Genomic DNA, 26,857 nt, shown 5'->3' with positions numbered 1-26,857 from the left:
GACATTTTGGTTCGCTTCGACCGTAAGCAGTGAAACGCATAAAGACAATTATGAGTTACTCGACCTTCGTCGAAACGTGCGTAGCATATCGGCCTGCAGACTCGCGAAATCATTGCGTCTCTTTCATACGTGTTCTCATTAGTTCGAATATTGCACTTTTTTTTTTTGTTGTAATTGACACGAGTATTCAATCATTCAAGATGATTAGGTAGAATAGGTAATGCAAAGTAAAGGCATTCTTGGAAAATAGGATTTTAATTTAACAAATTTGTATGCAACTTATTTGATATGTAATTTTATTTTCGATATTTTTGAAATATTTTACATTAGTCGCAGTTGGTATTAATAAAAAAATGATAAAATTAATGATATACGACATTTTGTTATCAATCCGATAACTCATACTTTATGTAATCTGATCTTATCTATTCTGATTTTACGTTCGAAAAATTATGTTAGAAAGTAGTGAGACCAATTTCCAACGCAATTTATAAAAGAACAAATAACGATTGTCACATTAAAGTTGTTGAAACATAAACATAAACATAAACATAAAACTTTGTACACGGTGAGAAATTTCGCTGATAATATCGCGAAATATTCAGTATTTTAGAATCAAGAAGAAACACGACTTTATAATCGACGTAATAATCCTGTCTCTTCCTTTAATTACTACACGTGTTTATGTCCAGACTTATTGTTAGATGTGCAGACACTCAGACTGGAAATGCAATTGTTGAAGCTATTCTGCGTTTCTTTTGCGAAATCGCGGAACATTCAGCTGGCAATAAATTCTAACAATGCCAATCAACGCGCTCATCTCGGCAAAGAAAGCCACGAATTTTGATTTGCGAGTGTCGGTAATTCGTCAGTAATTTTAGTAATAGCTTACTCTCATCTTCAAAGAAACGAACGATACCTGCCATTCAAAGTAACCCGAGCAACCATTCCTTCGTGGTAACTTCATAAAAGAGCCCCCCCACATTCAGATGTTCCCTATAAAACAGTATATCTCAATTTTCGACGCACATCAAATTCGCAAATTCGCACTCGTATAAGTTATATGGCAAATGTGACTAGTGCTCCTGAAGATTCTTTGACTCTCGTACATAAAAAAGTTCCGTTTTCTATATTTTTTAGGAAAGAGAATATTGAAAATTTCACAATATGTTTATAGACTATCAAAGTAATTTCAAGTCATAAAAACTGTGTTTAAAATAATTTCATTTAATAATTTTTTTAACATTAATATAGTATTTAGAATTGACAACAAATCAGTAGTATTATTATTTACTGGACAAACTGTCATTATTTATTTTATATTCAATTCATTTATTCACAAATATTTTCAGATTCTGTTACATTATAAATTTATATTGCTATTATTTAGATTGCTAAGAGATTGATCTTAAAAAAACAATCAGTTTAATGCTCTGATTAATGAAACTTTTAATGAGAGTGGCATAGAATTAAACGCCCTCTTATGCGTCGAGCATGCGTCAAGGAAAATAGTCAACAAACTTTATGAGCAACCAGTACAAGTTGAACGGGAATAGCTTGTTTCAAAGGCTTGAGCGCCGCTGCCTATACGTAGGTTGCAGTTTGAACTATAAAACGATGTAAATTATGGCCGCGGATTGCGATATTATGAGGCTATATACGCACGTTTTAATGATCGAAGCTACCGAGCAGAGAAGCGCGGCTAAATATTGTCCGGAAGCGGTGCGAAGGTACGGGCTGACTCGTCTTCGAGTGCCTTAGCAAGTATTGACCGGTCACACACTACGTAGCATAAGTATTTTGATCATTCAAAGTAACAGAAATAACGAGGAATATTAAAAGTAAAATTAAACTGAGTTGAATGAAACATTCTAATAAAATATCTGTTGTAAAGAATAGCAGAAGATATAACAAAAAGATTGATTTTAATTGCCCAAGTTTCTTTGTACGATTGATTAATATTAACAGACTCATTGAAAATATTTTTGTAAAATATATACACTTATAATTAGATAAATAATGCCACGTTAATTGCTACGCCCGTGCGCGTAAAATAAGACTAAAATTGTTTCCTTAAAAAAATTCTCAGATTTCTTAAACAAAAATATTATCTTACACCGCAGCATCAGTTTAAAATTTCGTAATGAAGCATTATATACCGGATATCTTGAAATCACACGCTCTTTGTGTCTCCTTGAAAAGATGCGGGTGATGCACCCCGTTTATTATTTACAAGTATACTTACTGTATAGAATGTAATACGTCTCAATAACTTGCCCCTCGTATTAAATTTTAATAATGTTACATTAGAGCAAATCGTAAGATATCAATTGTAAGATTATATTATCATATTTTAATATTTGCAATAAGCTTGCATATTATGTGCGCGAATCAAAGTTTTCTCGAAGAAAAAGAGATCTCGAAGAGCCATTATATGAATACCGAAAAGTAAAAAATAAATCGTGAAGCCGAAATTTCTTAGAGATACAGGGACTCTACGTGCCAGCCGGTAATTCAATGCCGTCGCAAAAAGGAAGCACATCAAGGATAAAAGGAATACTCAACTTCGACGATGTCCCACGAAGTTCGTGCTTCGTGAAATCTTTGGCTGCGGTGTGAAAAAGTCTCTTGATCGGAAGTGGGTATCGAAAGCACACCGCAGTGTTGCTATACGGTTATTATCCAACAATGAGGTGCGAAATTATCGGTCAGTGGGGAAATGATCACAAAGAGATGCTCTTTTGGATAGCTTCGTCTGAAATACTTGCCTTGTACGCGGCGCAACATCTTCAAACATTATCTTCGTCGAGCACCTGCTAACGCTTCTTCTCGCGCAGTTGGATGCGACATAAGAAAACAATTTTGGGAATAATCTCCCTGCCATTTATTACGTAGTCACGCGAGGAAGAAGTTCTTCCGCCAGAAGCGTGATACTTCTTCTTTTGCCTCCTCCCCCTCCTCGTTTTCGTCTTGCGGCATCCGCACTGCATCCGCCGGGCTGCGCATAAAGAAAGTTGAAAACATGCGAGGATTTTACGTATATTCGTGACAATATTCATAATATTCGCCTTGATCGTCGCGAAGCATCATTATTTCGTTCGCCCCGACTCATACTGGCGCCTCTATTCTTACTCATCTTCATTCTCTCTCGGATCAGCTTGTTTCTTCGTGTTTTTCAACGCGGATTGGACGACGGCGGTGATACTTAAAGGAGCGATCACGCAAGCAACTTTGTTGTCGGGGCCTCTTTCGCAATTTAATTAGCCCTTGCAAAATTTCGCGGGCCCGTACGATGCTCCGAAGAGAGGTAGGACGTAGCTCGATGAATGTTGGCCGAGGATCCAGGGTTTATACTTCTGGGAAGATGGTCGTAAAGACTGCTTGGACTTCTACTGGCTCTGTTATTAGCCAGGTTGCTGCGACTTAAAGCGAGCAAGGCTCCGGGAAGGAACTGACAGGGGCCCCGAGGATATAATCGCGCTTTACCTTTCACGCGGCAGGAAGATCCGACTAATCTTGCTAGCTTGCTACTATGAGAGATTACACTGTTTTATTTTTATACAAATGATTTCATTTATTGTTAATCAAAAGTCTATTGATTTCGTTGCTAATGATATTGATTAAACGATTTTTATCGGTACCGTTTTAATTAAAATTAAACGAAAACGCTAGCATTTTTGCAATTTATATTCCTTAACTGTTTAGATAATTATGTCTAAACAATTAGAAAATTGAAGATATAAGTGAAATGAGATAATAAAATCGAAAAGATTTGTAAAGATTGACACATTGTATTTTTGAATGCTTTTAGCAATCATCTCAATTAGCAATAATTTAATAAACGAATGCAAAGAAACCTTTTGTTTCGCGTATCTGCAAATAGAAAACTTAAGGGTGAAAAGTAACACGACATACAACCAATGTCCCTCACGTGAGCGAAAAGGGGAAAGGTGGTGCGCGCGAGAGCAATCCCGACGGGACAGAGAAGTTTTACGCGGGGATTATCAGGAAGCGAAGCGAACGCCCATGAATACGGAGATCCTCTGATAAAAGGACGAAAAAAGAGGCGACGGCAGTTGAGCTGAAAGGGGAAAGACGGAACGGCACGCGGGCGGAGAAGCAGAAAGAGAGAGAGAGAGAGAGAGAAGAAAAAGAGAGGGAGAGAGAGAGAGAGAGAGAGAAAGAGAGAGGCCGGGGAAGAGTTGGTAACCCAGTGCCGTCAGGAGAGTGCCGAAGCAATGTAGTCGACCACGAATGAGCGTACCAACGGATGGAGAGGCAACACTTTGTAGTTTTAATCGATCCGGTGGGACGGGGGAGAAAGACGAAGCACCCTAGCACGGGGGATGAGTCGGCGGCGGCGTGCGGAGAAGGAGTGCGAGGGAGATCGTACGCAAGGCGGAAAGAGGACAAGCACGGTTTGCAGGAAGTGGAACGAGTGTCGCCGGTTCGCCGGCGAGCGAGAGAGTAGAAACGTCTGCGGGGGGGAAAGCGGGAAAGCGGGATAGAAGGAATAGGGCGAGAGAGTAGAGACACATCCTGCCGACTCCTACAACTTCAACCACCAGCTGGCTACACTCCTGCCTCCACGGGGACGAGTTATATGTGAAAAGCACGTGGACCCTCAGGAGGAAGAAGGACAGCTATATTCATTCATTTCCTCGTATATTTCGTGTAAGAGACTTTCCCTTCTTCTATGTCGACGCTCGACGTAACATGCTCGTGGGGAAAAAAAGACGACCGATACGACGCGTTGAATTTCATTGACCCCGCGATAATGTGTCATTGCACCTGTATTAATCAATTTATTCTCGTTCAAGTTTTTTTTTTTCCACACATTTCGAAATAGCGTGGAAATTATTATACTCGTCTATTTCTACTTACGCTAGGCTAGCATTTATCTATGTTTAGTCTTAAAATTGTATTGGCTACAACGCTATATCTATCGTTATTAATTTTACAATAATTTCATCAAAATTTGCAAATAGTTATTCATTACATTAATTACAGAAGAATATGAATAACTTACAGAGAAATCTGGATATGAATATGAATGTTATCTATTTCGATCATATTTAAATTGCAAAATTAATTAAACGTCTTCATCACACCACAATGATGTAATACATATAGATTGATGAACATTTTTATACACTGATGGATTTTTTTTACAATTTATGAGTAAATAATTGGAAATATTACTTAGACTTTTTTACTCTGTCACTTTTTTTGCGTATTTTATAATCGATAAAAAGACAATTATTTTAAGTGGCTAAATAATTAATTACATTAATTACATTAATTTAGAATTAGCCAAGTATAACAAAAGTAGCTGTAGAAAAAATTTCACGAAAAATTGAACTGGCATTTAAACTAAACTAGCTATTGAATCGCTCGAATCGTGTCTAAGGATCGAATCACGCTGGAATATGGTCGGGGTCGACGTCAGAGAAATTGAGGGGAGAGAGCATTAAAACACCGAGGGTGCGGACGGTGTCAGTGGCGTCGGCGAGGGTGGCATGTAGGCAGGAAAGGGGTAAAATTCTATCTTAATAAACGCACCCTTCCAGCTCGCGCAGCGTGTAACTTCGTACGCCTACAGTTTTGTACGCATCGGAATGGATTTGTAATCGAATCATGTCGGCGATTTCGTTCTGATTTGGAGTTAAGAACGGAACTAGAAATGAATCAAACGAAATAAATTGTAATTAGTGGAAATTGTGGAAATTATAATTTTAATTTTTTCATATATGACTCTTCGAGAAATACATATCTTTCTCTTCCAAAAATATTATACTTTATAATAACAATTATATAATAATAATATAACAATATAATCCTTAAAAAATAACAACATAATTCTTAAAAAAATAACAATATAAAAACAATATAATCCTTAAAAAATCGTGGTTCTCGTAATTAATGTATATCTTTAAAAAAAATTTAATGTGATATCAAAAGATAATTAGTGAAATTCTCAAAAAATATTCTGCAAATTGTCTCTTAAAAGAGAAATAAATCGTCGAATAAATAAATACATATTAAAAAATATGCATTTTATAAATCTTATTAAGAACAATTTTATATACAAAAAAAACTTACGTAAAATTTTAATTAGTTGAAATAAAATTGAAAATTTTACAGCTTGTGGTACCGTTTCCGTTCGCGTCGTCGGAGGGTTGAATGCGCGAAAATGTCGCGTTCCGACGCATTTGTAACTATCCATAAAAATTAATATCCAAATGAACCTCGTAATATTAATGAAGATTACTCGATTGGTATAAAGTATTTCTGCACGAATAGAGTAAATGCGCATAATTACGTGAAACGATTTGAAGTAGATTGTCATTTCAGCGATACGCACTTATCACTTATACGCGTTATGCTTCGGTTATAATTCCGTGATTAACCAGCTTGAACAACGATTGAAATGCCACGCAAAACACCATCATTGTCGAGATTATATTAATTTGTGTGATAGGCCAAAACATTAAAATGCTATAGCCAGATACTTACATTATTATCATCATGAATCTATTGCACTTAACTGCCCAAAAAAGAAAATCAAAGAGAGAAATAAATGAATTGGAATCAGCTATCTTTGACGTGCTATATTCATTAAAATTTGCGTATTTACTCAAAATAAATAATGAACTGTCATATGAAATTATCATCTTGTAATTTTTTCTTATGATGATTCATAATATTTTAATTCCAATGTGTAGAAGAGAATGTGACAAGAAATATTCCTAATTTATGTAGAGAAATTAAAGATTGGTCAAAGATGCTATAATTGATTGCTGGGTATGTTTCAATTAAAATTTTTTGCGACAATTTTTATGTAGAATTCGCTACTTTATAATTTATTATGTCATACACGTATCGCAGATTGTAAGAAAGTTATGGACCATTTGGTCTTCACAACATCTAGATTTGAATTCAATTGTTTCTATGAATAATCTTATAATTGATTAACAAGCATGTACCCAAGAATCCTTTCTCTTAATCATGTTAAATATTATTAATCGCCAATATTAAAAATATACATAATAGTTTTCAGTCAAGAATGAATCTTACCGCGTCTAACATCGCTGATAATGTGTTCTCCAATGATATCAGCGACCTTCTTATTGTTCAACTATCAGATTGGTGGTACTGGTCCTATCTTTTGATTCCATATCTGTTGATTCTACCGATCAATTCTTAAAACCATATCGCTACTTACGTGTCGATCATGTTCTTTCCTCTCGCGACGGACTCTCCAAGAGTCTCATCCTCGGTACCGATTGCTCCTCCCGGGCATCCCCGCTGGCGAACTCACCAACCCCGTTGGGCTGATTTGCATCACGGTTACGAGCTCGTTCGAGCTCGTGGTGGTTATATTACAGAGCGAGTGGGATGCGAACATGCTGGAAAAACAGAGACGGACAGAGGTACCTCTCGCGAGTGTACCACCCCTAAAGTGCATCGCGGGAGGCAGCTCGGACACTCATAACAATCATAACAACGGGATCTCGCGAGTAACTCGTGGACCACCTCCGCGCATCGTACCGCCCAATGTACCGCCCCCATTACCCCTTCTATGCTGACTACCTACCAGGCGGGAGAATCGTCACGGCGGGTTGTCTTCCCTCGGTTGTACAGCGGTGCCACTACGCAGCCAGACTGCGGACCGTCAGGGTTTAGGTCCGAGTTTTCGCGGCGAGCTCCAACCGCGCAACGTGCACGACCACGCTGCCAATCAAGGACAGCACGAGGGGAAGATTGGATCGCCTACCTTCTCCGAGACATCGAATCCGCGACAAGATCTGGATCGTCGCTCGCAGTATCGATTGTGATTCGAAGAAAAATTTCATTCCAAATTGGAAGAGGAATTGGAGCTAACAGACAATTGGAGAAGGTCAAGTCGAGCAGACAACGTTCGACGCTTCCTTCGAAAACATCGCACTTTGCGACGTGCCGCTAAATAAATAGTGTGTGTGAAACTACGTAGTGATCGAGAAGTTTGGACGTGCAGTTGCGTGCGTCGATTTATCCGGCCTATCAGCACGTGGCTCATAGAAGTGGAATTTTTCAGTCTGCGCTTCGCGGACAATTGAGCGCAGTGAACTTTGTGACAGTTGGCCAGTGAAACGTGTGGTCGAAGCATCCTCGGTTAAGTGATAAACTCAAACAGTTAACTCTTTTGACATTAGCGTCATTTCATCACCAGCTGTTTCAGGTCAAGGTGATTGCTCTGGTTTATTCCACACTCACCAAACGTAAATTCGGAGTAAGTGCGTGGGAATGAATTAAATCGCGTTAAGTGCAAACAGAAAGGTGAAATCAAATTAATTATAAAGAGCCCAACAATTTTGACGTAAGGGGTCCAGATTTATCTATCAGCTTCGAAAAGAGATACGCATTTTTAAGTAGCGTATTCGCTTGTCAGCATTGTCGCTGAGCAAAAGAAAGCTATGAGACAAGGACTCCGGCTTTAATAAGTTTCTTATTATTGCGACGAGTACGCTGATAATTACGATACTCGCATGTTCATCGCGTGAACACATCGGTGTTTTTCAACACGAAATTATATGTTACGGACAACAACTACGAAGTGCATGGCTTGACGCGCACAAATAAAATAATTAAAACCACATTACACGTAAGGTGTACTATCTACCGATTATCTGCGCAGTGGAACTTTATCGAGAATCAAATCGGTAAATTATTGTTTCCCGGTCATTTGGAATATCCAGGAAACGGCTCGAAGACGTCTCGCCTTCCAAAATTTCTTTCAACTGTTCAGGCGAATACAAGAGGAGGTTGAATCGATCAAAGCAGTATTTTATCAAATTGTGGGCAATTAACTGTTTGCTTCTTAATCGCTCCTAATTAGTCGCAATTACCCGCAGTAATTAAGTAGGCTGATGTCACCAGCGGCTGATGTATCAGTGAATCGTCCGCTTCTTGTTCGGCTGATCTTACTATCAAAATAAACTATTAATATTCGCCGATAGGAAAAATACCGGGAGATCGGCAAGGGAAGCGCCAGAAGAAGGAGATCTTTGGAGAGAATTTGAAACGAAAAAGAATTTGAAGTCGTGCCTTGGTGTAAGCGTGGCATCGTAGAGAACGAGAGAGAAAAATAGACATTAGGCTGCCGTTGATCGACGAGATCCCGCGACGGAATTGCACCGTGGCGAAGATAAATAATTGCCGCTAGATAAACCCGCGTCAGGACGACGTCCCAAATACATCAGTCACAGATCGCCTCAGGTGAGTGTCAGAGCGCGAGTTTGCCCCTACTTATTACAAGCCCGGGTTAATCTTCGTAATTAGATGGGCCTTCTAAATGCGCCCGGTTGCTTTTGCACGTGTGTAGCTTTGCACTCACACATCGATTTACCGCGCATACAAACGCGCCTGCGTGCGCATCACATGCACGCATTATATATATATATATATATATATATATATATATATATATATATATTTATATATTTATACATGTATATATAGCTTATACATATACAAGCGTGTTTTATATAATGTTTCGGAAACAGATATCAGTAATGGAAATTTATTAATTTTATATTTTATGTATCTCATAATCTTAAAAAGACAATTAAGAAGCAGTTGGGTACAATTTTTTATAAACAGTAGAATTTTTTTATCAGCATAGCAGTATCATTTATTATGTTAATATAGATCTAATAATACTTAACGTGTTGAATGAACCGGATAGATTAAGACACGCTTAAAGCAATTACTAGAAGAATGAAGCGGAAACTCAGCTCTGAGATCTATTTATCCGTTTTCACTGTTATGCGCATATTCAGACGGCAATTGCGTGCGTCGTGAGCGATAATCGTTGGCTCGATACCATTTAGTTAATCTCGGTAATTAAGGAAGTTCCTCTCCCAAAGCTGGTCACGCGGGAATTCTGCTCGCGAGGGATCGAAAGCAGCGTTTCGTTCTATGCGCTTCACTCCAACTCGGTGATAATTTCATCTGAATACTTAGCTATGTACTAATAATTAGCGCGATAATTATGCACGCCCGCGTATACTCGCGTCGAGTGTGTGACCTGGAAATGCTAATTAAAGGATCGGCCGGACACATAAACGTAATACCGTTGCGCATGCTTCTTAATCTTCATCATTTTTTTTTCCATCTGATAACATGAAGAATCAATATTATGTAGATATTATATTAGATAAGAATGTATATGATAATACGTAATAATTATCGTGACTAGCAGGAATGTGATATAATCAAGCTATTTTTATCTGATGTAATATCCTCATTTACTTTAAATTATGCATACAGTTATTAAGACAATCATAAATACATTAGAAGTAAAAACTAAATTTAGAACTTGAGAAAGGAAATTATAAATTTAAGAAAAATATAATTAAGGTTAGAATTATATTTGAATCAATTAATTAATTAATTGTATTTTAAAAACTCGATTAAGATATCATTTCTTAATTTTTTTCAAAAAAATTTATTGCGTTTTCTAAAATACGGAAGATGATATATAAAATTCGACAAATAAAAGTTATGATAATAATCTGGTAACTCAATAATATAGTTATCATGAAATAATTCGTTTTGTAAAAAAGTCGTTTGTAAAGTTTACATTATATGACACGACACGACATGACAAAATATCCTTCTATAATATAGTGTAAACATATTTATTTATTTATGTTAAATCTGAAACAATATATATTAATAAATACGTATAAAAGAATATTTACAAAAGATTATTTTGTCATGTCGTGTCTATATCGTATATAATTATATATTTAATATGAATACATACATACTAAAGTGAGAAAAAGAAAGAATAAAGAAAGATATTGAGTACAGAACAGTTATACATCACATGTATACTGAACTAGGTAATCTAAATTTATCAAAAAGAGCTCAAAATAAAATTCGATAAAACCGACTTGTTGTTTATAAATAATGAGATACCGCAATACTAGGTGACTATATTTCTAGATATTTTCATTATTTATATATAAACGTTGTTAAGTTTTTCTCTGAAAGAACTTTTATCAAAAATCAGGAATGTCGTGCGAGCGACGAAGGTAAAGCCGACTTAAGTTTTTTTTGATTATGCGAGATATGCATAGTATATATATTGACAGATATTTGTGATTAAACACGGCGACGTCGTTGAACGCGTCGCGTCATCTCCCGGACCATATGACCGGAGAGGTAAACAGGAGCACGTGTTGGCGGCGTGACTACGAGTGACGGCATGAACTCTGGGGGTGGAGAGGAGGCAGAGGCAGAGGTAGAGGAAGAGGGGGGGTGACGATGGTGGACGGGAAGGGTGACGAGGGTGGAAAATCAGTGTGAGCTGCCCGAGGGTAGGAGAGTTCTTTGCTTGCCGCCTCGGGAACACGAAGGGTAGATGAAAGAGAGGGTTGGCGGAGTCGGAAGGGAGGAAGAGCAGTGAATTCTAGCCGCCGAAGGTGGAAGCGAGATGGCTTGAAGCTTGGCCGAGCAAAATCGTTGTCGGTGGGAATAGACGCGGAAAGCTGAAAGCAGAAAATCCCAAAGAAAACACTTGACTCGCGATATCGTTGGTGTAGGCGCTTCGGAATCAACAAAAGAAAGCGAGATGTCTCGTGTCGGTTAAACGGCGCCGAATTTTAGTGAAACTGTTTCTCAAGCATTACATGCTTTGCGCGCTATTTCTTTTTTAATCTTAATATTGGAAAAATAATTATTTCTAATTCTCATGAATCAATTTGTAAGAAAGTTTGCATGTGCTGATCTCTTTTGCTTAATCACACATACATATATATATATATATATATATATATATATATATATATATATACACGTATGTATTTATATATGTATGTATAATTATGCAGAAAAGATTAGCAAATTTTCATTGTTACGCATTGATTTATGAAAGTGGGAAATCACACCGTGTCGAGGTCAAGAAAACGAATCGATGCATCCCTTTTTTATATCTTTTTGTCTCACCCCTTTCTATTCTCTCTTTTACTTGCCTTTCTTTCCTCTTATTCTTACCGCCCTCGCTCCCCCTTCCGTTGGTTTTTCCATTCAAGGCTTCCCCTTCGCCCAGTTTTCAGTCCCTCCCGACAATCTCCTTCACACGATAACATTTCGTTCTACAACTTACCCACTTTCAGCTCGCTTTACAGCCGCGCTATTCTGTTTTCCCCTCCGACCGAGAATCTTCATCGATTATCGACTCGGAAATCGCCCCGGGTTAGAAAGTTTTGCTGCAGAAACTCTCAGTATGTCAAGTGTGAAGCCTTACACTTACTTATCGTTTTGCACGCTACAATCTAACGATTATTTTCTGCTTGCATAACAGAAAATGAACTACAAATTCGAGATACAATCCTTTCCCTTTGTGCATTGTTACGAGAGATGGCTATTATTTTTGCAAAACTACTGTTACTCATCGATGAAAGATACACTGTAAAAAAATATGATTTTATGTCGTGTTGAATCATACTTTCTGCGAGAAATATATTAGCAATTTCATCAATTTTGCATTGTAAAAAAAGTAGCTCTAACGAACCTTTTGTCACCCCAAAATTTTTCCCCCGTCACATTTATGATTAGCCTCCCGCAATATTGTGAAAGAAAGCAATGTGCGCGAACTCATTAATTCTAATAATTCATGAAGAAACACGCACGCACATAATAGCTCGGAGCGGCTTATGATTTGATGGATAGAGAGTTGCCTCAGCACTCGTGTTTTTATTGTATACGCTGGGTATTCTGATATTTTAATAGACCTAATTTGCATGTAAAACCACTTTCAACATCATTTTGTCTCCGAACCACTGCTAGTGTTGCCTTTCTCAGAGAGAAGAAGAATTCGAATACTAACAAATCGAGAAAGCATTAGGTAATTCTGAGGAAATTATTAGTTAAACAAGTAATCATTTGTTTATATTTTTTCTTTTTTTTTTCTCTTTAAAAATAATAATGCAATCTCTTTTCTTTCTCTTTCTTTTTCCAACTATAAAAAAATCATTAGTAATTTATTTACTCTTTAACAACAGAGAATAATTAAACAATTTTTTAATAGAGCGATAAGTAATTTAAGATAAAGCGATGGGCAGTCTGCTGCAAATAATCGAGAGTACTTTTAACAGAACAACTACTTCGCTTATAAAAACGAGAAAAAGGGGTCCAATGAACCGAGCTGCACGTTTTTGGGCCAGATGTTAATTCCGACGACTCAGCGTGAGCCACGAAGGCGGTTTAGTACGTAAATACATCTTCAGCAGGGGGTGCCATTATAATGGGCATGTGCGGTTAAAGTTCTATTTGTGGTAATTCGGAGTTTAATGCACTCGGAGCGTTCTGATTTAGCCAGCGAGCTGACACTTTTTTATTCGGCAAAATCCCAACGACGCTCCGGCGCCGTAAAACATGAAATATTCTTCCTGCGCTTTCCCTCTGAAGGACACGTCGCACGAAATTGTTAGAGACGGCATCGTTGTCGCGTTGCGGATGCCAAGTGGCTTTTCTCAGCGAAAAGTGACATTTAAAAAAATCGATCGATTTCGCGAGATGCGTTATAAAGAAGTAAATGAGTACCGTGTTTCTGAATAAAGCGGAGAGATCGCGTCTCGGATTAATATAGATATTCGTCATATGTTGCCGAAATCTTTTCGCGTATACAATTTTATTTTTGTACGGTGAACTCATTTCTGTGTACGGGATTAGCCCTCGCTTCGATTAGCGTCTGGAAAAAGATTTTCATCGGAATAATGTAAAATATTTGTAAAAAACGTCAAACGAGAATTTGGATGGGGCCGTGAAAATATCGCGTCTTCGATTAACGCCGGGTTGATGCCGAACCCCTTTCGGCGCCGATTTATGGGCACTCTCGCTCGCGGATGCGCGCGTACGCGCTCACGTACACGCACACGCATCCTCTCTCTTCACGTGTGCATTCGTAACTGAACCGACGAGGCGTTCGCACAGTCGCATTAACGGCCGCCGCTGTTCAGTTTAATCCTTGCGTTTCGTGACTCGGGACAAAGCCCCTCGGATTTCTGACAGAATGGTATCGCACGGAACGGCCATTACCTTAGCCGATATGCTTATGTACGTACGCGAGTTAAAGGTCGATGCGAATTAACCAACACGGATGCGGCGGGGATTCTTTGTACACTCGCCTTAATTATGCTCGCTCTCGTGCCGTTGAAGCAAAACTGCTATATAGAAGGGTGTAGCATGAGAAGCGGTTTAATCTATCGCGCGATTATTATATTGCATTTACCGCTCGATCGCAGCAAACCGGCGAGTTTGCCTATAAAATAATCCAAATCGACCGTACACGAGCACGCGCGACTTTTATTCCTACTTCTCTTTAACGTTTAATGCCTGGTTAGATGCCACAAAGCCGCGATTATGCCTCGCCATTAGGGCGCCCGAGGTCGATTACGAGATCGTGAAAAAAAAAAATTCGGGTAAGGACAATGTCGCGATGGGTGGTTGCCAACTGGTCCCGCTGGGATCGTTTTATTTCACTGTGTTTTAAGTGGGTATAAAGGGTCACTCACACGCGTATTTCTTTGCTCGTGTTATTCACCCTTTCAATCGTATTCAGTAAATGTAGATGAAAAACTCGAACCTTCTTTGCGAGTTTTAATAAATCTTATCTGTTACTTGTTGGTCATTTCTGTCAGAACTGCGGACTTATGAGAAATTTATTAGGGATTTGGCTTGATTGTTGAACAGAAGTCTTTCGCGATTTCAATTGTCGTCTTGATAAACAAAGTTGGAAATTTGTAACTTGGATGAAAAATTTTTAACGAGTGAATCTGTAGCGGGAAAACGCGAGTATCGTCAGAGTGCTACGAAGAAATGGTCAGTGGTTTGTTGCATACGTGGCCATATGGCGATTATCCGCCCGGTTATTTATAGCTTCGCGGACTTGAGCACGGAGCAATGGAGCATCCCAGACACGCCGTGCTACGATTCGTATGTTGCCGTCGCGCCGCGCGCGAATTGGACCGAGCCTAGAATTCTAAAATCGCCGTCTTGACTGTCGGGAATCGCCCTCGTAAATCGCGAGCGCCACGAAGAAGCCTCGGAGCTTAGAGATGGTTTATACGCACACCTCCATAGCCCCAAGCGGCGTTGTCGTACCAAGAGAGGAGAATGTCGGCGGCTACGTAGAAACTAGCTGCTGGCCAGAGGCGCCCGGTTGTTTCTAAACCCACCTTATCTACTGGGCCCCTATAATAAGCCGCGATCTGAGACCCCCTATATATCCCCGCCCGCACACGCTCCAAGGAAACCCGCACGCACGCACACACACGCATCGTACGTACATTCACATCATGCTCTAGGTAGCTACCCGCAATCGTTGGACGCGTATAGTCCACGGAGAGCGCTTGCAATTACAAGCTGGTCAACATATAATTATCCCCAATGACCATAAATTACCAGATTTTTATGCGCAACATTCTTAATTACCCTTTGAATTAACATCAATCAACTCCTTAATTGCACGCTGCCGCTGACGCTGCCTTTACGTCGTCGTTGTCGTCGTCGACGATATTGCCTATAGAAGAATTATAATGCGAAATGGCGATGCATGCCGGAGGCTACGAGGAGGACGCGGAAGAAAGACGGCGCGGACTGACTGACGTGAGAGAAAGAGACAGCGAGAAAGACATGACCACGACAAAATCGAGAAACCGCGGGTGTCGCTCGAGGATAATCCAGGAGGAGAGGATAACCTCCAATCCTCGAGAATATCTCCGTCGCATCGCGTCCTGTCTGGCCAAACGACAGCATCACACGTAATGCATCCGTATTTTTAATTGCCCTCAATGGTTCTCGAGTGATTTTCATATCAATCGCCTTGGCGTATTAATCGCGTGTTCTATTACATGGACTTTCACCGTTTATCCAGCGGATAATTATTATCGCAGCCGGAATGATTGTTCGTGAAAGAGATTTACGAAAGGAAATTTATTTTATCATTTTGGAGAACAACTCGATCGTACTCGGAGAAATCGAAAATTTTTAAGAAAATTAATTTTTAGATTACAACACGATACGCTGCTCTCATATACTCGTGGAATGCTCGAATTAATTTCCACTTAGGATATTTCTAGAGAAACCCCACGGGCAGCCGCTACCCTTTTCTTCAAAGATTTATACGGTCTCGATCGTGAGGGGCGGATTTTTCAAGGACGCGAAGGTACCAATTTTCAAATGGTCGGCCGTGGTGACGTTTGAACGATCGCGCTATAATCACTCGCGATATCTTCGTCCGGTTAAGAATTCCTCTTCTATTTCACGAATCACGAGCGGGGCGATGCGATACGCTAATGAAACCGCACTCTCATTAAAGCATCCAAATCGACGATACTAATTGGCTAGCTTTCGGAATACCCGGCATTAGACCTCAGGACGCGATATAATAATCGCTGCGGACAAATTCGGTTTGGACAGCCAGTGGTTAAAGCGTCTAGTAATTTCACGGGCGCAGCCCTACAGCGATTAATATGATTTCGACGGAAATTAATGACTGCAAACGGAAAAAGGATAGGTTGCGTATAGTCCTGCTCCGATGGCGCGTTCGGATAAAATGTTGAGGGATTAAATACTACGGAATCTTTTATAGAGAAGGATTTTACTCCACTGTCAAAATCAGATTTTTTAATGCGGCAATTTTGCGATACGTTTGCGTAATATTGAGACATATTACGTCTAAGAATGATTTTTCAGACGTCAATGGGATGTTAATTTCGAGCATCAGTGAGAATTTATTTTTCATGTTTATTGCTTTCTTGATACAAAAATAAAATAATGTTAATTAATTATAGTTTAATTAATCGCCACACTCTTCTTGTTGCACATTATATTAATATTTTTTAGCAATAATCGATTTCTTCATTTAATTGTAGTTGCTATTCTCAACTGGCATATTTTTTTCGATTTAACTGATTTTCAGGAAAATACGATGTGATTGTTAAATATAATAATATTATCGGTGATTTATCATTCATAATATATTATGTATTATTGAGAGACGTATAGGAAGAATTTTATTCGTTAAAAAATTATTGTGAATTATTTTTAAATGCATAAAAATGCTAATTTAATTTGTATTTATAACTTTATATTTGTAACTTTGTTTGCAAGAAATTATACATCGTGTAATATAGATTGCAATATATAATATATATATATAATAATCTGGCTTTTTCTTGGAAATCTTTGAATCGAAAGAAAATTGTCTTTTTTATTTTTAAGAGAATAAACTTAATTTTTTTATTAAAACAAAAAGATTAAAGAAGATTTAATTGATTTTGTTGGCACAAAATTTGTAACATTTGTATCTAATCCATGGGTGTTTAAGATAATATATTTACATGACGGGAAGATTCAAAGCATAATAACGAAATAATGCGAAAACAGGTGGATAATGTCGAGCGGACTCAAACATAAATTCCATTCATTTGTCTCGTTTTCTTTTTGTTTCACGAAGCATGGTATAAATCACTTTAGGTTCAAAGCCAGAGCAATCGGCGGCAGTCTGCGGCTACCATCAAAAAAAGACGCGAGTTCCTCTCAATTTCGTTCGAGATTATCCCGGCGTCTTGAGAAACTTTTTCGCCATTATCGTTAAACAAATATAAATGTCATGCGATGTGCGCGTACGAAGATACTCATGTTTATAGGAAACAGGCGACATTAACGCCAAAGTTTGCACTTGTGAGCGGTCTATTTGGTACTCAACGACCTAACGCTTTTATTATAAACACGCCAACCGTTTTAAAGCACTGCATCAAATATTTTTACGATGGCCATTATAAAAGGCCTTTTATGAGGAACAAAGTAGCTCGCAGGCAGAAGGTGTTTTCTCGCCCTTTGACAATAATTTGTCCAGAATAACCCGGCTCGTTTCACTCCTGGGTTTCTCCCCACCGTTCCACGCCTGGGCTTCCGCTCGATGATCCATCCAGCCGTTCGTCATAGGCGCGTGGCTTTTTAAAAAGTAAAGCGCTGGACTCGGGCCAGCGCAAAAATAGAAGCAGATGTTATTAGTTGCGTTCACCAAAGTATACGGCGGCCGCCGAGGCGGCGGCGGCGACGGCGGCGGCGTCGAACGACGTCGGTGGCAGTCGTGGTAGAGCAGGGGAAAGGGGATGCGCGAAAAGAAAGCGAAGCGAGAGAGCGGCGTGTCCAGACGGTAGTGATTTCATTGCCCTTGAATTCTTACTAACTGAACGTTTAGATAAAAATAATTAGACGGATAAATGCGGGATATATATATATATATATATATATATATATATATATATATGTATGTTGGCTGCGGGCGGCACAGCGCCGTTAGTCGGCGATTTTATTCTGGAACCTCTCTCGGCGCCTCTCGCGCCCCCTCCCCTTTCTCCTTCACCCCCGCCAACCGAATGTTTTTGCTTTGAAGTCGGAAGATGAACGGGCCTGCTTCTCTAATTTCCAGCGTCTGCATTCTTAACAGCTGCACGCGTCGCGCCGTTCGATACGGTCCCTGATGCGATCCCGCGCGTTGTGCCGGTTTAATTAGTATCTTGTTTTTTCGCGTGTCGTCGTCTCGCTTCGATTTTGTAAAATCAAAATTGATGCGTGTCGATATCGTTTAAGAAGAGTTTTTGTCTCGCGCAGCAAACTGCTTCGTTATTGAAAAAAAAAAAAAAGAAAAAAAATACAACCGCGTCTCTGTTTTTATTACGATCTAATGTCAATGTAATTATGGTCGAAATGTACTCGTAATTTTAACCGCTTGAATTTATAAGGCGAGACGCTGATATTTAATGCCGAAAATGCGAGATCTTTTTATTTTAGCGCGTCGCGACTGTTTCGCGCTATTGAATGGAAACGCGCGAATTATATTCCCTCCATAATGGGATTGCGTCGTGCCGGGCGACTATGGCGCGCCCGCTATTAGAACGGTCCTCTGAGAGTTTTGGTCGATTTGCAGATTACGAGTCCCCGGGATGCAAGGCTGACATGGCGGAGGGTTCGGCCGAGGAGGAACAGAGCAGTACCGCTGCGCCCGCTTCCCCGCCAGCTGATCTTCGCACTCTGAACACCCAATTGTCGCCGCCTTATCACCACCAGCCCCATCTCCAGCCTCGTCTTCAACATCTGCAGCATTCCAACATGCTGGCGACCGCCGTACCGCCCCGGCACAGCCACAGTATGCTGTCTCATCAGGTGAAAGCGGAGGCAGACCTGGACGGCCCCTGCGATGTGCCATTGAATCTCAAGAGCGAGGTAAGCACAGAAATCTCTGCCGATCGATTATTGATGTTGAAAATCGATTGACTGCTCTCGATTGTTCGCCTCGAACGAGTGTTTTGTTTGCCTGATTATGCGGCTCGGCGGCGATGCCGAACGGAAATCAAACGTTGCATAATAAAAATCGAACGATCGCTCTTATATAAAACAAACTCATTCCAGTTTAATGTGACAAGTATACTTAATTAATATTAATTACTGAGTAAGATATTGTCATACTATAATATGATGTCTGTTTATGCTGGTTAACAGTCTTAAGCGATCGCTCGACTTGTGCTTCCGTTGAAGTGATCGAGATACTAAAAGACAGCGCTATAAAGTGTGTACGACAATCGAGACGATCGTCACACTCGTTACTAACGGTTTTGTATGTCAATGACAACCAATTGTACGGTTAAGTAGCCGCCACGCCGCATCTCAACCTAAACCGGTCACTGGTCCTTTTGACCTGTATACGATTAATGTACGAAACAAAGCATACTAAATGACTTCCACGAAACTCACGTGGTTGATATATACGATCTTATTTGTCACGAGAAATATATATTTTAAATCGTGACACAGCATAATATGAAATGAAATATAACATGAAATTTTTTTTTCACGAAAATTCAAATTCGTAATACGTGAATTTTAAATGATCAAAAATCACAGAATCAGCGATTTAAATCGCAAAATTACGTAACATTAACTATGTGTGAATTGATGGATATTAAAATTAACTATAAATTACTCAATTAAATATATATATATATATATATATATATATATATATATATATATTATATAATGCAATAGATAATGCATGAAATAAATTTACGGAATAAGATAATAATTATCTCGTTCATATTTTTAATAAAATCTGTTTAGTTATATAATTTTATATAATTTTGAGCGTAAAATAAAAATGATTTTCTAATATTAGTCACGAATAAATTATCTTTTAAGATATAATTATACCAACCAATATTTTCTATATGACTAACATATGTGAATAGATATTTTTATCTCAAATTTACTTGCATGGGAAAATACAAAGAAATTCGTGTAAAAATTAAAAGAGATTTTTTTCTACCGATAACATTGAACAAAAATTTATAGATGAAATTAATAAGTTATTTCTTAGGTAATAAAATTAGTTGTCAGCAACGAGAGGCACGGTAGTAAAAGTCGCGCGTTAGAACGAGGCGGTAAAGTATCACAGGAGGAATCTACGACTTCTACGATCATAAAGCGGAAAATATTTGCACGTAGCTTATACGTACTCGCTTCGATGAACGGCGAGCAGTTTTGTCGATGCTTGCACATCAGACTAGCCGGTGGAGGAACTTTAGCAAACAAGCGTCCGGAGAGATTATCAAATGTGTCTACTTTTCTTTCGAAACAATTAACTGTCACTTATTAAAACGATACACTCTCCGCAAAATTGTTTCTTGTTAATTTTAAGAAAATTAACATGTTAATTTTATGTCAATGAATAACAAAGACGTACGAAAATATATTACAACAAATATAGGAATGATATAAGTAAACTCTCACACACACGTTTAAATCGGCAATTTCTTAATTTCTAATGTCTTGCATAAATAATTGCTTCGTTGATAATAATATAATTGAAATGACAGCACTCTGATCCGTCAGTTTACGATCTTAATTGCCAAAAGACAAGTCACATAATATTCCCCACATAAAGAATTAGACGCTCCGCGTCTAAGAATTCGATAATGATGCCAATTAAGCGACAAAGGAGAACAACCGCGACGCTTAAACGCGACAACAGCCCGGGACTAGAGACTCTCGAAAACGGCAGTCTCATCCGTTAGCTCGTTGTCCCTGTCCATCCATTACACTATTATCCCCTCGGCAAACACGGGGATCTACGCCGGACTCCACGCATGGACTTAATGCCGGGCGCGCATCTGAGAAGGGGGCGGTGCAATTTACGCGCTAAAAGAAGAACGAGGATGTTTCATTCGCGCGACCGACAAAAAGAAACAACTTCCGCCGGTGTAGCGTGGCAGCGAAACGTGGATAATAATGTCGCTCGCTTCCTTTTGGCCGACGACGAGAAAAAAAAAAAAAAAATTTTATGGCATAATCGATCATAGTCATGCGCTTTCGCATACGTAATTCCTTGGCGGCTATCATCGGGGCGCAGTCAATTTTCTGGATCGGAAACGAGAATAAATCTCGGGCGCTTTTGTGCAATCGCGCGGATCGATGCGCGGAGATGCACGCCCGCGCGGGAGAGAGGGGGGGGTTATCAACGGAATAATTTATCCGCGATTTCTCATCGGAGCAGTTCACCCGCGTGAAGTTTCACAGTCGCTCGAACTTCTCTCTGTTCAACGATCATAAATTATTGAATCTTTGAACACGGTATTCTTAACGATCCCCTCAATGCCATTAGCCGTACCTCTTAATTGCGGAGTATCTCTCTTTCTCGGGAGAATAATGGATATTCAACGACGCTAAAATAAGTATAAAGATGTAAAGGAGTGAAATTTTCAAGGTTCCGCGAGACGCGCAAGGTCGCTCGTGACATTAAACCGACGAGTCCTTGGTTCCTTGGAAAGGAACGTAAAGTATCGTGCGCGATTACGTTCTCGCGGCGGAAATTAACATCAAATTACAGACAGAGGCTAGAATAATCTGCTCGACGATTTCGGAAGTACATATAATAAAAACGTAAAAATACGAATATCGCACGATGCTGGAGAAGTGCAAATTCGAAAATGGATCGAGTACCCTTTGCATTCGCAAAGACCGTCGTAATGTGCATCTATATGCAAATATTCGCGTATCTCACGAACACATTTGCGGTGCGGCGGAAAGCGTTGAACGTCCAACGGATGCATCGTCACGAATATTCCTCCACTCGCGAGCCCAAAGATTTCATCGGTCACACAAGAGAAGCCGCCAAACCATCTGCAGCTTTGCCACAGAAGCAGCGTCCCTCTATCCTAGACCGTCTCCGGACCCGAAGACGCAAATTTCACGTAGCTGAATCCGGCGCGTTGACCGTCCGATGGATCGATACCGGCCGTAACCAGCCTTAAGGCGCATTCCAATTTGATGGCCAGCAGCCCCGGCCGTAAATGCATCTGTCAAGAAAGTGATTGAAGGCAAATGATACAGGGGAATTGCGAAAGGTTACTAAATCGGATCTCATTACCTCGGTAGCTCATTTCAACGAGTCAAATGCATTTCGAATCGGATTTCACAATTATTATGATTATTGTCGTACCAGATCCGCGTGCACGGTCTGGTCTGCGGTCACCGATTAGAATCCGACGAGAAATCCCGCCGCAACAGCCGGCAGCTTTTGACGGCCGCCGAGATGCCTTGCGCGCTTTGATCGACCGTAAAAAATTCGGTTATCGTGCCGTATTATGGTTTTGTTTACATTCGATATAATGATATTCATCGGATACATATGTAATAGCGTATATAATAGCAGCTATCGCGGCGCGAGAATCAATCGACAATTTTTTTCGCGATTAACTCGTCGATCATATTGCAATCATAAATTAACGCGCCGATCAACGTCGATGAATCGCGCTCAATCGCAAAGGCAATTTTAAGAACGAGGAATATTTACAATCGCACGTTGATCGAAAAATCCATCGTTTTATGACGCATGATAATACGTGGCAGTTGCAAAAGATTTAGCTAATAAAAACGTACGTTTGACGAGCGACCGTCCGTAAAGCAACGCGGTCAGAACGACGAACGTGAAAATGGGTGGCAAAGGGAAGAATAAAAAAGAAAAAAAGTGGAAGAAGTAAAAAGAATAAAACGTCGAGATATATATTCTATCGATGTGGGGGAAGAGGGAGGGGGGGGGGAGGCTCGTCTATTTCCCTCACATGGTATTCGCGGAGTGATGGAATGTTTATCAATAGATTAATCTCGGAGATCGGCGGGTGGTTCCGCGTCGTCGTCGGGCAGGCTCCTCGATTGCGATTAAACATAAAAGTATTATTTCAATCTGGTCCCTCCGCGCGCGCGCGCGCGTCAGCCGTACATTCTCTCGAACGTGTGTACGTCATCCCCATCGGCACGTACGTACACGAGACATTCGCGTGCACACACATATACATACGAGCGCATCCACACACACACATGCGCGCGCGTACCTATTCGCGCGACCGATAGATCGGGCATTTTTCCATTAGATTGGAACTTGATTAAATTGAAAATCTGTCAATTTAGGAAAAAGCATCCGACAGCTTATATTGACGGTGGACATTATACGCGGTGGCCAACGAGGCAGAACTCGTTGGCCTGACAACTAGCGGAGATATAAAACCCATCGTCGCGACGATGGACCCCGGGATGCACGCCGGGCTGTTTACTTTTTGCTTCCTTTTGCGCCCTTGTAAAATTAATTGCCGGACGCTCTTTGAGGGTGACGCTCGCTTTCGCCATTCTACCGATCGCGGAAATTTGCTCACGGTGTCATTCGTTCAATCTCCACCCCTGATATGATTCCAACGCAGCACCCTCTGATGTTTCCCTCCCTTCTCGCGCCTGTTTCGCTCCCCGTCGCGAGATAGCCGTCGCTGACGAGGTTTTGTAACGAACGCGTTTATCCCGTACACTTTTAAAGGAATAATATGGTTTTAACGGATTTAATTCGTCCGCGAATCTGCCGTCCCGGGCAATTCGATCAAACAAAGACCACCGGACCGAGTATGTCCCACGATAAATGTCCCAAGAAGAAAAGGCATTTCTTCGTGGGATCATTTAATGCGTATTACGTGTGGCAAGATCCACAAGCCTAATCACCGACACGCTTGAAACGTATTACGTTCACGGCCCGGCCAATATTAAATTATTCAACTGCAGTGCGTTTCTTAACGAGATTCTAAGAAATTTCTTTAGAAGTATTGATGAAGAATCCGTTACTATGTTCCACACAAATTTAATTTGTTCCGATTATTAGAATTTTTTTTTTTATCAATTAATTGTCTTAATCCAATAATATTATAACGTCAATTATTTGTCGATATTTATAGTTGAAGTTTTCATTTTATATTGCGGGAAGCATGATCTGCGAAAAAGAGAAAAGTACATCTTATTCTTAAACCTAAATAATCTGGGCGGAATGTGGCGTAGCTAGCATTATCTCGAGTGATTTAAAACATTATCTTGCGACGAGCAATGCTAAGCATAACGTGATTGCAATTCGCTTAACCGTATATGGCGCCATTGTCCAAACTAGTTCGATGTGCAATGCCGTGCGCAATCGAGAACGTATTACGCTCACGATAAGGTGCCGCGATTGCAGCGGATAATTTAATTGAAAATGCGGTCTGACCTATACGATAATGCTCTGGAGAAATTTCGCACCAAGACGGTCATTATTAAGAATGCTTTAAGCATATCGAGTGAACTGCTTTTATGATTACTAATGCGTTATCATAATTAAACATGCTAATGTTTTTTTTGCAAGGATGCTGAACGGAGAACAATGCTTACTTTTGACATGGCAAAGCTGAATTGTTAATAAATTTTAAATTACATTTTTTGAATGCATTACGGCAGATTTAGGCGTATACAAGATTTCGGTAATCATTAAAATTATATTTTATTAATTGAGAATGCATGATTCACACATTCGCGTTACGAAAAACTTGATTTCGTACATATAACCCAGCCGCAAAGCTCAAACTTTACATTGGTTAACATTGTTGGGGGAAAGTTTAATCGTATCTCGCTAGTGTCCGGACGGAGCTTGATTAAAGACGATCGCGGGGCGGGAAGAACCGCGGATAAGTCAGAGCGTAATCGCGCACCGGGACGCGGCCCTTTTAAAGTAGGAAACTCGCCGGAAACTAGCGGCCGCACACGGCACCGAGAACTCCCCGGTGCGGTGCGGTGCGGTGCCAAATAACAATGTTGGATCTCATAAACAAGGAGACAAGACAAATACCCGCCTGGAAGCCGGCGGGTTCCTAGGGCGCGGAGTGGACAGAGTCCGTTCTACCGCCCACCCACCCCTCCGGGGATGGGAGACTCTGCTGGTAATTTCACGGTGTCTTGCATCCCTGAGCCACCCCCTCCGTTGCACTTCTCTACACGAGACACACTCACGTGGATACGCGATATATGTAAACCGCACTTGTCCGATATGCTCCCGCTATGATATGATAGATTTTTGAATCGATCGAATGTATCCTCGTATTTATCTTTAGCAAGTTTTGCATGTAAACAGAGTTGCTCTTTTGAATCGCAATTGATTGTAGATTTAAAAAAAAAATTGACGTAAACGGTAGCTTGAAGCATATTTTATTAAATTAAAAGTTTGACAGTATAAATTGCGTACAGGAGAGATTTATGCTTGTGCGAAATATATTCAGTTATAACGAGTAGCGAGAGCTTTATCTTGGAGCAAGTACACATCTAGAATGCGGGAAGGAAGAGGAGAGAGGAAGAGGGGGTCACTGGGATTTGCGCGAATGGCCGACGACTTAATTGATCGAGGGCCATAAGCGAATTAGGGATGACCAATGTTCCACGTGCGGAGCTCAGGAATATGGACGGGGGAAGACGCCGAGTTAATTCAATTCGAGGAGGCCCGAGGAGGGTTTTGCGACGTATCTCGCGAGACGTAAATTTGCGTACGTACCCCACAAACTCGACGCGCGCACAGACCCCTCTTCTCAACGACGATGGACATTCCAATAAATTGCATCGACGCCTTGGAATTGGTTTGTTCCTTTCCTTTTACCTTTTTTATCTCTCCCCCTTCCCATTGTCTACCGTCTTTTTTCCTCTCCTTTCGTTTACTGCGCCGCGGCCGCGCGAGTCATAAATCAAATTATACGTTGAGTGAGATTAGATTTCTGTTTGGCCACGCTCGAATTCACGAACAGCGAATTCGACGAGGGTAAGGACTGCTGCGGTAGAAACCTTCGCCCTTCCTGTCTTCCGCGCCCACCACTCTCTCCCTCCCCTTTTCTCTCGACCCATCCCGTCTCGTACCTCGCCTCGGTGCTGCCTGGCGATGGTGCTGCACTACGAGGTCCAACATTAGTTAACGATTAATCAAGGCGCTTGTAGCTCAACATATATCATTAAACTAGTTAGCGAAGTAGGGTCGGCCAAGTGTGCTGACCACTGGCTACACCACCCACCGCCTCCTTCTCTCTCCACCGGTCGGCCCTGACCGAAACCCTTTACCGAGCCCCCTCCGCTTCGCTCGCGTAGCCGATCCAACCCTCTGGCGACGTGCTCACGTACCGAATGGAACTCTTAGAGACTCCAGAAGTGAGTTTAAGCTCGTCGCTCGATGTTTCGTCCGTTTCTGGCGTGTGCCAATTGCTCGTTAAAGCGCGGAAACGAGGAAACACTTTGGCGCACAGTCGAGGGGGCATTGCACTTTGATTCGCTAATGTCAAAATGAGTTCTCCTTATGCGCGAGATGACGATAAGATGTGGGATGTCAATCGAAAGTTCTCGTAAGGAAAATACTATATCCTGCTTCTCATAGTGATTGAATTAGATAAAGAATAGTATATTATATATCGACGTAATTTATACA

The 26,857-nt window shown here is 40.4% G+C and overlaps 1 protein-coding gene across 5 annotated transcripts in view; it reads left to right on the top strand.

Annotated features, from left to right (window-relative positions):
• Nucleotides 1-26,857, top strand: part of LOC126850104 (POU domain, class 6, transcription factor 1) — a 136,478-nt gene that overhangs the window by 16,173 nt on the left and 93,448 nt on the right. For 2 of the 5 annotated variants that reach the window (XM_050592801.1, XM_050592774.1), the window contains exons 2-3: nucleotides 7,389-9,258; nucleotides 18,989-19,284. In XM_050592801.1, coding sequence (XP_050448758.1) covers nucleotides 19,018-19,284 — 267 coding nt within the window. In that variant the 5' untranslated portion in view covers nucleotides 7,389-9,258; nucleotides 18,989-19,017. Of the gene's footprint in view, nucleotides 1-7,388; nucleotides 9,259-18,988; nucleotides 19,285-26,857 lie in introns of those variants that run through there. The other 3 variants (XM_050592810.1, XM_050592793.1, XM_050592784.1) reach the window with 3 other exon arrangements.

This window comes from Cataglyphis hispanica, chromosome 1 (assembly GCF_021464435.1).
Source record: "Cataglyphis hispanica isolate Lineage 1 chromosome 1, ULB_Chis1_1.0, whole genome shotgun sequence".
Lineage (NCBI taxonomy): Eukaryota > Metazoa > Arthropoda > Insecta > Hymenoptera > Formicidae > Cataglyphis > Cataglyphis hispanica.
This window is presented reverse-complemented; position numbering and strand designations above follow the sequence as displayed.